Source organism: Haliotis cracherodii, unplaced genomic scaffold (assembly GCF_022045235.1).
Source record: "Haliotis cracherodii isolate W230 unplaced genomic scaffold, xgHalCrac1.p SCAF_24, whole genome shotgun sequence".
Classification (NCBI taxonomy): Eukaryota; Metazoa; Mollusca; class Gastropoda; order Lepetellida; family Haliotidae; genus Haliotis; species Haliotis cracherodii.
The window spans coordinates 1,196,077-1,210,841 of record NW_027266280.1 but is presented as its reverse complement, the minus strand read 5'-3'; the positions used below and the strand labels follow the sequence as shown (position 1 = coordinate 1,210,841).

The following is a 14,765-nucleotide window of genomic DNA, read 5'->3' as shown; positions in this document are numbered from 1 at the left end:
TTAGGAGAATGTGGTCAATATCTCACTCAATCTCAATTCAATCAGTTACCGTCTTGGTTCTGCACCAACAAACACCAGGATCCGCAGCGCTATACGCCTGTGGAGTCCCCACGTTTCTATGGCGACGGCCAGAATGAGACTCCCAAAGCACATCACAGACGTGTCCTGAAAACGAAGAAACAATTACATCGATGTATCTTACATCTGTTTAAGAAAAGTTTATATCACATTTTTTTCATTAAACATAAAACTATATATTTGCAGGTACTGCTCAATATGTTTTGTCTCAATTTATGCATTTTCGTAGGATCAAATCAACATCGCTTCATATAAAGTTACTCACATATGTCCAAGCTTCTAGGTTATATACACAGGTTGCTGGTTGTATAAGTACTCGGGTATAGGCATGTTGCTGGTTGTATAAGTACTCGGGTATAGGCAGGTTGCTGGTTGTATAAGTACTCGGGTATAGGCATGTTGCTGGTTGTATAAGTACTCGGGTATAGGCATGTTGCTGGTTGTATAAGTACTCGGGTATAGGCATGTTGCTGGTTGTATAAGTACTCGGGTATAGGCAGGTTGCTGGTTGTATAAGTACTCGGGTATATGCAGGATGTGTGTTTGTATAACTACTCGGGTATAGGCAGGATGTGTGTTTGTATAACTACTCAGCTATAGGCAGGTTGCTGGTTGTATAAGTACTCGGGTATAGGCAGGTTGCTGGGTGTATAAGTACTCGGGTATAGGCAGGTTGCTGGTTGTATAACTATTCAGGTATAGGCAGGTTGCTGGTTGTATAAGCACTCAGGTATAGGCAGGTTGCTGGTTGTATAAGTACTCGGGTATAGGCATCTAACTGGTTGTATAAGTACTCGGGTATCGGGTGGTTGCTGGTTGTATAAGCACTCAGGTATAGGCAGGTTGCTGGTTGTATATGCAGGTTGCTGGTTGTATAAGTACTCGGGTATAGGCAGGCTGCTGGGTGTATAACTACTCAGGTATAGGCAGGTTGCTGGTTGTATAAATACTCAGGTATAGGCAGGTTGCTGGTTGTATAAATACTCAGGTATAGGCAGGTTGCTGGTTGTATAACTACTCAGGTATAGGCATGTTGCTGGTTGTATAACTACTCAGGTATAGGCATGTTGCTGGTTGTATAACTATTCAGGTATAGGCAGGTTGCTGGTTGTATAAGTACTCGGGTATAGGCATCTAACTGGTTGTATAAGCACTCAGGTATAGGCAGGTTGCTGGTTGTATATGCAGGTTGCTGGTTGTATAAGTACTCGGGTATAGGCAGGCTGCTGGGTGTATAACTACTCAGGTATAGGCAGGTTGCTGGTTGTATAAATACTCAGGTATAGGCAGGTTGCTGGTTGTATAAATACTCAGGTATAGGCAGGTTGCTGGTTGTATAACTACTCAGGTATAGGCATGTTGCTGGTTGTATAACTACTCAGGTATAGGCATGTTGCTGGTTGTATAACTACTCAGGTATAGGCAGGTTGCTGGTTGTATAAGTACTCGGGTATAGGCAGGTTGCTGGTTGTATAACTACTCAGGTATAGGCAGGTTGCTGGTTGTATATGCAGGTTGCTGGTTGTATAAGTACTCGGGTATAGGCAGGTTGCTGGTTGTATAACTACTCAGGTATAGGCATGTTGCTGGTTGTATAACTACTCGGGTATAGGCATGTTGCTGGTTGTATAACTACTCAGGTATAGGCAGGTTGCTGGTTGTATAACTACTCAGGTATAGGCAGGTTGCTGGTTGTATAACTACTCAGGTATAGGCATGTTGCTGGTTGTATATGCAGGTTGCTGGTTGTATAAGTACTCGGGTATAGGCAGGTTGCTGGTTGTATAACTACTCAGGTATAGGCATGTTGCTGGTTGTATAACTACTCGGGTATAGGCATGTTGCTGGTTGTATAACTACTCAGGTATAGGCAGGTTGCTGGTTGTATAACTACTCAGGTATAGGCAGGTTGCTGGTTGTATAAATACTCGGGAATAGGCAGGATGTGTGTTTGTATAACTACTCAGGTATAGGCATGTTGCTGGTTGTATATGCAGGTTGCTGGTTGTATAAATACTCGGGTATAGGCAGGTTGCTGGTTGTATAACTACTCAGGTATAGGCATGTTGCTGGTTGTATAACTACTCAGGTATAGGCAGGTTGCTGGTTGTATAACTACTCAGGTATAGGCATCTAACTGGTTGTATAAGCACTCAGGTATAGGCAGGTTGCTGGTTGTATAACTACTCAGGTATAGGCAGGTTGCTGGTTGTATAAATACTCAGGTATAGGCATGTTGCTGGTTGTATAACTACTCAGGTATAGGCATGTTGCTGGTTGTATAACTACTCAGGTATAGGCATGTTGCTGGTTGTATAACTACTCAGGTATAGGCAGGTTGCTGGTTGTATAACTACTCAGGTATAGGCAGGTTGCTGGTTGTATAACTACTCAGGTATAGGCAGGTTGCTGGTTGTATAACTACTCAGGTATAGGCAGGTTGCTGGTTGTATAACTACTCAGGTATAGGCAGGTTGCTGGTTGTATAACTACTCAGGTATAGGCAGGTTGCTGGTTGTATAACTACTCAGGTATAGGCATGTTGCTGGTTGTATAACTACTCAGGTATAGGCATGTTGTTGGTTGTATAACTACTCGTCTATAGGCAGGTTGCTGGTTGTATAACTACTTAAGTAAAGGCAGGCTATTGGTTGTATAACTACTCGGGTATAGGCAGGTTTGTTGTTGACATTGAGGTGTGTTGCTGACATTAAGGTGTGTTGCTGACATTGAGGTATGTTGCTGACATTGAGGTGTGTTGCTGACATTGAGGTATGTTGCTGACATTGAGGTATGTTGCTGACATTGTGGTGTGTTGCTGACATTGAGGTGTGTTGCTGACATTGAGGTGTGTTGTTGACATTGAGGTGTGTTGCAGACAGTGAGGTGTGTTGCTGACATTGAGGTGTGTTGCTGACATTGGGGTACGTTCCTGACATTGAGGTATGTTGCTGACATTGAGGTGTGTTGCTGACATTGAGGTGTGTTGCTGACATCGTGGTATGTTGCTGACATTGTGGTATGTTGCTGGCATTGAGGTATGTTGCTGATACTTAGGTGTATTGCCGACGTCGCGGCTACTCACGTTGACGTATGTTGCTGACACCGTCCTGGCCGAGAGCAGTCCCATCATGGGGAAGAGGAAGATGGGGATGAGAGACGTGGCTGCGATTGGCACGGCCTCCGTGACCCAGAACACGGCCATCACCAAGATCACGTAGGCGCAGTCGGTTTTCTGAACGATGGTGACATTGTTGTTTTAATAATCCTTTTGAAAAGGGAATTTTTAATACTAAATGTGATGCTGTTTATAGACGAAGAGGTTAATTGTGGAACCGTTGTGTTGTCTCACGGATTGCACCAAATTCGGTTATGAGGGAAGCGTTTGTAAGACAAACAATATAACTTTTAAAAAATTGTTACTCGAGACTCGATCTTCACATGACACATTGAAGTTTCCTGGAGACTCAATCTTCGCATGACAGAATGAAGTTTTCTGAGGACTCGATCTTCGCATGACACAAGGGAGCCCAAAAATTGTTACATAATCCTTTTGGTATTTTAAAAAGAACGAGATAAATTGGTATCGGTAATACAAGAAACTCCTCACCGGATCATTCACTACGACAGGAAGCGGCAGCAGCACTAATGGAATCAGGAAAACTATGAAAACATTGCGAAGAGCCCACAACTGCATTCGTATCGTTGGTGTACCACATTGTCCCACGACTGTGTCCAGGCCTTGCTGTGTGACTGGCGGAGGCTGAGGCTGCCGGCTGTGGCTGTGGCTGCTGTTCGTGAGGGGTTCCATATTGCCACGCCTGGAGTCGTCAATTGCCCGGCGCCTGATGACTGTTACACCTGTTAATAATAAATGTGATTTCTGCCACAACCCATTTCACCAAAAAGTGTTCTGAAACTGAGCATGGAGTAGCGGTAAAGCCACAGTTGGAAATATGATGATGAAAGAGCCTTGTACTACCTCTTCACATGACACAATGAAAGTCTCCAGGAGACTCGATCTTCACATGACACAATGAAGTCTCCAGGAGACTCGATCTTCACATGACACAATGACACAATGAAGCTCGATGACTTGGTTGAAGCATGTCATCCATCCCAATCGACGGATCGATGCTCATGATATCAATCACAGGATTCTTTTGTCCAGACTCGATTATTTATAGACCACCGTCAAATAGCTGGAATATTGCTGAATGTGGGGTAAAACAACAAATCAACAACCAACAACATGACACAATGACATCCTCATGGAGACTCGATCTTCTCATGACACATTGAAGTTTCCTGGAGACTCGATCTTCACATGACACATTGAAGTTTCCTGGAGTCTCGATCTTCACATGACAGAATGAAGTTTCCTGGAGGCTCGATCTTCACATGACACATTGAAGTTTCCTGGAGTCTCGATCTTCACATGACAGAATGAAGTTTCCTGGAGACTCGATCTTCACATGACACATTGAAGTTTCCTGGAGTCTCGATCTTCACATGACAGAATGAAGTTTCCTGGAGACTCGATCTTCACATGACACATTGAAGTTTCCTGGAGACTCGATCTTCACATGACAGAATGAAGTTTCCTGGAGACTCGATCTTCACATGACAGAATGAAGTTTCCTGGAGACTCGATCTTCACATGACACATTGAAGTTTCCTGGAGACTCGATCTTCACATGACACATTGAAGTTTCCTGGAGACTCGATCTTCACATGACAGAATGAAGTTTCCTGGAGACTCGATCTTCACATGACAGAATGAAGTTTCCTGGAGACTCGATCTTCACATGACAGAATGAAGTTTTCTGAGGACTCGATCTTCGCATGACACAAGGGAGCCCAAAATAGCATCCAGCATATCCATCAAACCTTCGTCGTATGAAGCCAATTGCACTCGCATCGCACTCTCTTACCTAGAGTTCCTTGTGGCCAGCTAATACCTCTGACACATCGTCACATCTTACACAATCAATTCAAGATATTACATATGTATTTAAATTACACATTTTCAAAGCATATGACCTGAACTTATCATGAAACCTGAATTAATAAGATATAAAAATTACTATAGGAGCAATACAACAACTAGCCACTGCGGCTAAGGTATCTAAGGATGTGGCCAAGGATTGGTTAAAGAAACAAGCAATGTGGCAAATATATTTACCAGCACTGCGTTATATACCGAGGAAGAAGTTTGATATTTTTATAACGAATGAAGTTCATCAGGCTGACCTCTTGTTTCTTCCTCATGATAAGGTAAAACGCAAAACGTATAAATACGCTTTAACATTAGTGGATGTGGCTAGTCGGTACAAAGAGGCTGAGCCATTAACCTCGAAAGGTTCAACAGAAGTACCAAATGCACTGAGCAGCATATATACTGAACAAAAGTTCCTGTGACATTGAATAAGATTTAATGGAAAGTTATGTTTTTTTCCCAAATCTGAAACAATTTCGGTTTGCAACAGATAAAAGACTCCTGTAAGTGTTCAAATGGTTTAATTTGCCATACTGACTTCAGAAAATGCGTGATTTCATTATAAAAAAAACATGAACATGCCAAAATGTCAATTGACAAATCAATAGCGTGTGTGTCCACCTCTGGTTGCGATGCAAGCAACTCATTTCGTCTCATGGAATGGACCAGGCGTCGCCCAAAGTCCTGTGAGATATCTGTCCATATCTGCTGGAGCATGTTTCGAAGTTCCTGGAGTGTTTGTGGAACACGTGGTTGACGTCATCCCACATGTGCTCGATTGGTGAGATATTTGTCGAGGGCCAGGGATGCTTCTTGCAGTCACTGTTACTGGCTGGAATCGATTTTGTAGGTGTGTTGTTCGAATCCAGTTGTCTTGTCGATTATTGGTTACGCGTGGCCTGCCACTCCGAGGATGGTCTCTGACTGCATTCACCTGTTGCCAACATTGCCATAAACACCAAATGGTGTTTCTGTAGACGTTAAATTGTCTTGCAACATCACGTTGACTCGATCCTGCTTCAAGCATACCAATGGCTTGCAGACGCTCATTTTCGGACAGACGTGGCATTTCGTAATGTTGAATAATTGCGTAATTTTGATGTTTTTCTGAGTGGTTGTTGTCAGCACGATGCTAAACAATGCATATGGAATCCTGTTAATGCACATGTTTTATACCGATTCTTGGGGAGTGAAATGCATGGGGCTTGCATAAAAGTCAACTTTTGCATGGAATGCATGCATTTTTGTAGCATTTGCGTGATAGTGACTTGATTCCATACATGTACTACAATATTGAAAACCAAACTTTACTTGTTTGAAAAATACACTGAAATATTGGTGTCACAGGAACTTTTGTTGTTGAGTATATAAACGCAGACCATTAAAATGGCCTAAATTATTCCAAGTAGATTCTGGTCGCGAGTTTATGGGATCAGTAACTAAAATATTAACAAAACACGTTGTCGCAATCAGGCGTGGTGAAAAAGAGGCCCACCGTAGCCAAGCTAGTGTTGAAAGATTTAACCAGACATTAGCAGAACGTTTGTTTGGATATCAGTATGGGATTGAAATGAAATCGGATCGATTAAGAACAATTATGTTGTATCAGCGCTGAATAATGAAGTAACACAATTAATCGGGAAGAAACCATCCAATGAGATTAAAATTAAATCTGTGACTTCCGAATCTTCACCACCGAGGAGAGGCAAAGAACAAAAACTTCCTGATAGAGTAAACGTAAGATATTTATACCAGCCGGGTGAACTCGAAGGAGGCCTACGTCGCGCAACCCATCCGATTTGGACTCATAAGATATATAACAACAGTCGATTGGTTATGAAAGCAGGTGGGTCTATTCTGTATTATCTCAAAGTTGGGCCGGGGAGGGGATTTGTACGAGTTGCTCATCGTTCCCCGAGGTACAGTACTACCACCATCACCATAAGCATAGGTCGTTACACCGTCCTTATCAATCCATCTCTTTGTACCTAAGGGGGCTAATGATGTCTTGTTCATTCTTAATCCATATATCCTGTGATTGACACTTCTTAAAGTGGCAATGATCTCTTACAGACTCCCCATTCAGGGGTTTATTACAAACATGACAACTCATTGACTTCTTATAGGCCCTCCAATCATCCCTCGTCATACACATGGGTTCCTTACGCGATAAATTTTCCCTGATTATTCTCTCTTCATTTTGTAGATATTCTAGGAACTTTCCCGCTGCATCGGGACCTCTGTAGATCACGGGCGGGTTTGTTTTCCCATCATACCTTACAACTATATATCCAACCCACAAGGAATATGTTCTTGAGTTTTGTATGTAAAACTACATTCAGTTCCGTGCTCGGTATTTTCTATTGGTTTAATAAGTGCTTCGAAGTCAGCGTAAATTATGTACGGTTCTGGCATTTGATTACAATAATGTTCAAATTTTAATATATTTTTCCCTCTTTAGTCATATCGATCCTGATAGCAGTCTGCCCAACACCTCTGCAGTCTTCTTTATGCGCTTCTAATAGATCTTGTCTGCTGTACCCATGCAGACATCTTTCACAGAAATATTTCTTTCCTGCATGTTTTGTTTGATCACATAATAGCACGCTGAACTCTTTATCCACGTATAATGATATTTTCCATCTTTTTTATATCAGAAATGAATTGATTCTGGGAATATGCTCTAGGGCTCTTTCCGAAAACATCTATAGCTAAATTATTTTGCTTTTCCGCCTTATCAATTTGTGAGATTGGCGTAGGTTCTTCTAAACCATCAAGGTTGAGTCCATCGTTTTGGGGATAGCTCGAAGGCCTATCCGAATGTTTGTCTGCGGGAAACTGGGCAGATCATTCTGAAACAGTCACCGCCATTAATCTTTACATTAATTATGGCTTTCTTTTCTTATAATACGAGGGTAAATCTATATAAGATCCACCTTTCAAAGGCATATCATTAGCTATATCTAAATATAAAGTATCGATTCTATCCACACCCCAACCTGAACCTCTATTAGTCCAGCATTCTAAAGTTTCCTGTATCCTCTGAATTGAAGCATCCAATGATGCGCTTATAGTCTCAGATTCGGTTTTAACTTCTTGGTTGCCCAGGAAATAAGGTTCGATATATTCAGCGCTATCGTATGCGTTATTTTTACTCAATGACATTTTCAATGACTGTTAGCTGGTATTTTATACTATTTAAATCATCTAACTCCTCATTAATTTTGCTCGATATGATGGGTTTAACATCTGTAACATCCATGTTGGAATTAATATCCAGCTTCCAACCTCTTACCAACGCCGGCTGTGGGTACAAATCTTAACTGATCAACAACCGGTTCAACAACGGGTTGATTATTATCCAGTATAGCAATCAATTCAGCTTTTCTCATTCGAGAATAACATCTCAGCCCACTTTTATTTTGCTTGAGCTATATTTTGCTATATTCTTGCTATAATATGTTATATTTTGTTACATTTTCGCTATATTTTGCTATATTTTGCTATATTTTTTGCTAAGCACTTGCATAAGCAGCTGGTTGGTGAGCTTTTAATACGAGTTTACAGTGTTTCATTTCCGCTAAGAGTTTTCTGACTTCTAACTCGAGTTTTCCCACTCGAGTTTGGTAGAAATAACATCATTTGTGTGTAGACATTCCTCAAATGAATCTCGGTCTTTGCAATGAAACAGGGCTACCCATTTGGTCTGCTCTCTGAGATCTTTCAGGACAGAGTTGTATTTTTGAGTAAGTACCTAAACGCTATGCTGAATATGCCGACCGGAGAATAAAATATGAAAGCATATCTTTCGTTTTGGTAAGTTCTTTACTCGCGCTGCAGTCGTCTATTATGAAAAGAGTTGATTCTCCTTTGTATTTTTTCATGACATACTCGTAAACAGTCTTGTAAGCTTTGTGCATCCCGGGATCATTCATTACTCATTCTCTCGAAAGGTATATTTTATTAAAGTTTATAGTCGGACACAGAATAATAATATACTCGAAAACATTCTGATAATGACTTTATGAAATATCTAGCATAAAGGCCGTTTTTCTGCAACCTGTTTGCCAGCAGATGATAGCGCAGTGCTGTTCTTTAGGTAAAATATTATTAATAGATCGCTCGGTGTAGTTGATTATCATCAGTGCCATACAACATACTTTGTGGTAAGGAATTCAGCCAGCTATACATCCCCGAGAGACAGATCTTTTGCGACCGTTGTTGATATCTCATCCCACTGCTGATATGCTCGCATGCCTTGACTATAGAGTTGATTAGGCACGCCCACGATAGACAATTCTACTTTTGTAATCTTGGGATTGTAGAATGCCTATGTATCTCTGCGAAATGGTTCAGAAGGGTCCTCGAACAACACTAAAATACTCTTCAATGATCTAGCGGGGATGTTTAGATTGATATTCCACGTCGAATCTCTTTTGTTCCTGGTGATCTCTCGGTGTCGAAGCTAAAGCGATCGTACAAAATGGCTAAACTTCCGTTATACTGGTTACGAATTTGTCTGGCTAATTCAGGGTCTGTTATCATATCATACTCCAATGGGGTATTGCCAGTGGAATAGATAGCATCATTGCCATCGGTTTTGATTACTCTATCTAAGTCATTAAAAGTCATTAAAAGAAAGTTCATATTCTAACCTATCGCCTAGGGATGCTTGCTAGAAGGGCATGTGACTATCTTGTAATTGAAAGTCGAGCGGAATATAGAATTGGTTACCCAATGCAAGAGCAACAGCCTCATCTTCTCGATGGTATCATCACCATTATTAGCACCCACACGCAGTCTCGTTGATTTCCGATTATTAATACCTTGATAATGTAAGTTTTCCCTTTCGTGGTTCTCCAGAGATCCTTGTAACAGAAGTATACATCGCTGTCATCAACGCTCAAAACCTCATTACCGCTAATTGACATCGTGATTTTCTTTGCAATTGCACGACCTATGTACTGAACAAGCTCCCTGTTTTCATCAACAGAAGAAAAACTAATTGTAAATGATAGTCGGGCACTTTTTGGAACTAACACATCGTGAGCGTTAAGATTAGGAAAGCGAACCAGAAGTGTTTGATTCTCATTTATGGTATTCGGGTTATTAGTTATAGTTACAGACTGGCAAATTGCTTTGACTCCTAATGGGTCCCAAAGTCTACGTTGTGGATTTAACTTGCATCCGTATTACGAAGACATTGTTTATATTTAAATTATATAACTTTATGTTTAATATAAAAATGGATGATATGAATCTAGATAACCTAACTGATACTAGTACAATCGAAGAGGGCACTGATGAAATCAGTTTTATGAATCTTAACGTGGAACTTTTGCAATCAACCGTTAATGATTATTACAATGTCTTAAAAGAAGACAAAAAATATGTTGCCCCTATTGGTCGTGACTATTCCAAGTTTACAATAGACAGTAAAGGAATATTGCGACTGCACGGCTCTCTGGATATTGATCTTATGCATTCTCCTACTCGAAAAAAATTAAAACATTGTTCAGAGAACAGGGGATAACCATTACCAGTATTTTAATGGCATTGGGATGTATAGACTATATAGACTATGGCTCTCGCGTTAACCAGAGGCGGTGGTGGCCACGGTGGTACGCCTACACCACTTCGGTCAGATGGTGTAAAAAAGAGAATTAAAAAGCATTGAAAGGCATTAGTAGAAGCACTAGGAAGCTCGCTGAGAAAGTCGCGTCCGCACTTCCCGACATAATAGGGACTATTGTATCCTGGCTCTTGAATTTATTAGCCAAGACCGCCACTTGGCTTAGTCAAAACTTGTGGGCACTGATAGTAACAATTGCCGGGCTGTTGTACTTATCTGTTAAAGACTATTTATCCAAATCATGAGTAAACCAGCCGCGACTCCACCTACTATAAGCGCTGCTTTGTCATCGATATGTTGTTGATTTTGAGCGGCAATATGTGGTTTTACAACTTGTGGCTTGTGAAACATGTGGTTTTGAAGATGGCTGTGGCGTAACTATTCCTGTTTCACCTATGTTTGTTAGCGTTATTAATTCGGTGTTAATATCTGAATTTATACCTGGTTTTTGTTTATCGGTAGCAGCCACAATTTTATTATTATAACCTATCACTTGGCTGATCGTAAGTTCCCCATTACTCGGAAACATGTATAGTCCTGCCCCAAAAGGTATCGAGGTATAAATGTAGCTACAGTGGCAGTGGTCTAGAATCACCATTACCTATAAAAAATTATATCATAGAAGCATTGACAGGGTTCAGATGGTGGTGAGCTACAGCCCTATTCATTACAATGTAGCTTAGTCGCATGACGTTCATTGAATCACATCGCGGGTTTTGCATAAAACATTACCTCTGTAGTATAGGTAGGTATTGGGGTATAAATGTGGCTCCAGTGGAAGTGGTCTAGAATCACCATTCCCCTTTACTGCTGAACCACTTCTCAGAAGGAGACATCAGCAAGTCCCTTAGATAATCAGTTTAACCCTTGTCTCCGGGAAGTCCAAAATGGGTTCTTCATTTTCAGCTCATCATGGGTCAATCTTTGGTCAAAAGTTTGTTCCCTCCGAAATGCGTGTATCACGGATTGGACACGTGTGGCGGACAATGTGCACTCCCGTGTTCAAAGCTTTACACACGTGTGACGGACAATGTGCACTCCCGTGTTCAAATCTGTACACACGCGTGGCGGACAGGTTTCACACCGGTTGCACCGCGCGTTGTTCATGCGTGTGAAGAGAATGGACTGCTAGGTCACTCTTCTTTATTTGTGTGTTTTATTTGTTTGTTGTTTAACCCCGCACTCAGCAATGTTCCAGCTGTATGACGGCGGTTGGTAAATAGTCGAGTATGGACCAGACAATCCAGTGATTGACATCATGAGCATCGATCCACGCAATTGGGATACAATGACATGCATCCACCAAGTCAGCAAGCCTGATCACCCGATCACAATGTCACCCCTTACGACAAGCATAGTTGCCTTTTACGGCAAGCATGGGTTGCTGAAGACCTATTCTACCCCGGATCTTCATGTGTCACTCTTTTAAAATCTTCAAACATTACATATTGCACTTCCAATGACACATATTTGCTGCCGTATCTGTGTCAGTGGAGATAATGTGCGTCTTACCAAGTGTATCTTGGTTGAGTGTCCTTGGTGGGGGGTCAAGGAGGCGCACACAGACGTGGGGGTCACGGTGACATATCGGGGTCATTCGGTTGGGGGCTGGGAGGGGTTGGTGGGCGGCAGTTGTGTTTCCTTTTTTTTAAAATAACATGTTACCCTAATTCCAGAAGAAGTCTTTGATAGGCATTTAGAAGTTGGGAGAACATGAATACATGACACTTTTTATGGATAGCAACTTCTTTTTGTTCTTTGTACGACGTTTCAGAGCTACTTCTAGCTCCGTCATCAAGGACAATAGTTTGTATGATTTCACTGTAGCCGCATATCGACCGTTCACTACTGTCTCACATGACTCGCTCACTCAAAACCAACCCACTCACTCACTCAAAACCCACTCACTCACTCACTCAAAACCAACCCACTCACTCACTTAAAACCTACTCACTCACACATTCAGTCTGGAGATTTGTTCCCCGCTGAGAAACGTTTGAAAATAACAGTACTAGTGAGACGCCATATAAGAAGACGATCTTACCTGCTTGTATATATGACCTACCTTTCCAGTAAAGATCTTAACTGTGTCATCATTTGAGATAAATCGCGCTATTCGCTCAACCCAAGAACTGGTGTCATTGTGACGTAGGTTCACATTCCTGTGTCTTGATTGTGATATATATATATAGAGAGAGTGTACCTAGGGACCGAGGATTGAGACTTCCTAAAAAGAAATCAAAGTGTATATACTTACATATTCATAACCTACCGCCATTTGATAAAACAGATAATATTTATCTAGAACATTTTCGCTGAGCTATGCAGAAATTGATTTTCCTACCTCATGGAGTACAAGTTAAGGTAAACTGTTTGTTTCTTTGTTGTTTTTTTATACGCCGCACTCGGCAATATTCCACCTATGTGATGGCGTCGGTAAATAATCAAGTCTGGGCCACAATCCAGTGATAGATATTATTGGCAACGTTCAGCGACTTCACGATACGATGTCCCACACTCAAAGAAGTCATGAGTCTGACTCGCATCATGCAGTACAGTTTTCTGTAAAATACAATTTATTGAGAAAAAATGTTGTTTTTTCTTGGCAATATAGTGCTATGAAACTAGAAGTTCTGTTTGTATATCACTCACATTTAAACGTGAAAAACATATTCCTGTATACTCAAAATGAAAATCGGTTGCAACCGTCTAAATGAGAGCATTGTTACCATTTCTACGCATGCGCAAAGTTGCCGTTTCCTGTGTTTGGGGGAGACATGCTACTTTTCATAAGTGACAGGATTAATTTAATGATATCAATTACTGATCAACGTGTGATGAGTGAGTGTGGTTTTACGCCGCGTTTAGCAATATCACGGCGGGCGACATCAGACATGGGCTTCGCACGTTGTAACCATGTGGGAAATCGACATCGTGGCGTGCGAACGTTTCAACCACCAGGCTACCCCCCAGGTCCCTACCTGACACTGTCCCCGTGGAGCGGCCAGGCTACCCCCCAGGTCCTTACCTGCCACTGTCCCAGTGGAGCGGCCAGGCTACAGTCTGCTGGATGTCTCGGCCCAGGGCTAAGGGCCGTCATTTATTCCAAGTGCGGTCGGGTAGCCTAGTGGTTAAAGCGTTCGTTCGTCACACCGAAGACCCTGGTTCGATTCCCGACATGGGTACAATGTGTGAAGCCCATTTCTGGTGTACTATTGCTGGAATATTGCTGAAGGCGGCGTAAAACCATACTCACTCATTTATTCCCAGACAAGTGTGTTTCGCAGAGATTAGCAACGCGTAGTCATAATTATATATTAACAGATGAAGTACTGACAATTAATCAGGTATGTATTGACATCGCTTTACCATCCTCGTGAGTCCAGGGTATTATATCTCCTCTCTATTTTGAGGACTACCTGGGTCCTGTCGCCACAATAGATTCGTAATGAGTGACATGGCGCAAAACGATTGTGGTCCAAACATATAATATCGGTTTTTTATGACTGAAGCAGCGGTGATATCAGTAGCACTCGACTCGCCGTGCTGCATCACGCCCGGTAGCATGAACACTCTTGTCGGTGGACTTTGTGATGTCGCGTATGGTATTGATCAACTATCTTTATCATCAGAATTCCTACGTCAGAAATTGCGGCCCACTTTTCTATGGGGTAAATTCCCGCGTGTAGAACGAACAGAGGGGGATCTTGGAACGAGGATAGTTAAATTGGTTGGTTTTTTTTTTGTTAACGCCGCACTCAGCAATATTCCAGTTATGTGACGGCGGTCTGTAAATAATATAGTCTGGACCTGACAATCCAGTGATTGATATCATGAGCATCGATCCACGCAATTGGAATACGATGACATGCTTCAACCAAGTCAGCAAGCCTGAGCACCTGATCCCGTAAGTCGCCTCTTACGACAAGCATAGTCGCCTTTTACGGTAAGCACGGGTTGCTAAAGACCTGTTCTACCCTGGATCTTCACGGGTTCCAGTGATAAAATGTATATTCCGTTGGTGTGCAAATTTTAACATATTTCAATTCAAAATTC

General features: G+C 41.7%; 1 protein-coding gene across 1 annotated transcript in view; it reads right to left on the bottom strand.

The window, feature by feature from the left end:
* LOC139472389 (Na(+)/citrate cotransporter-like) overlaps positions 1–12,765 on the bottom strand; it is a 32,056-nt gene extending 19,291 nt beyond the window's left edge. Inside the window, exons 1-4 of the mRNA XM_071254861.1 lie at positions 12,754–12,765; positions 3,689–3,939; positions 3,164–3,313; positions 50–165 (exon numbers count right to left, since the gene is read on the bottom strand). Coding sequence (XP_071110962.1) covers positions 50–165; positions 3,164–3,313; positions 3,689–3,889 — 467 coding nt within the window. The 5' untranslated portion in view covers positions 3,890–3,939; positions 12,754–12,765. The remainder of the gene's footprint in view (positions 1–49; positions 166–3,163; positions 3,314–3,688; positions 3,940–12,753) is intronic.
* Between the last annotated feature and the right edge of the window lie 2,000 nt (positions 12,766–14,765).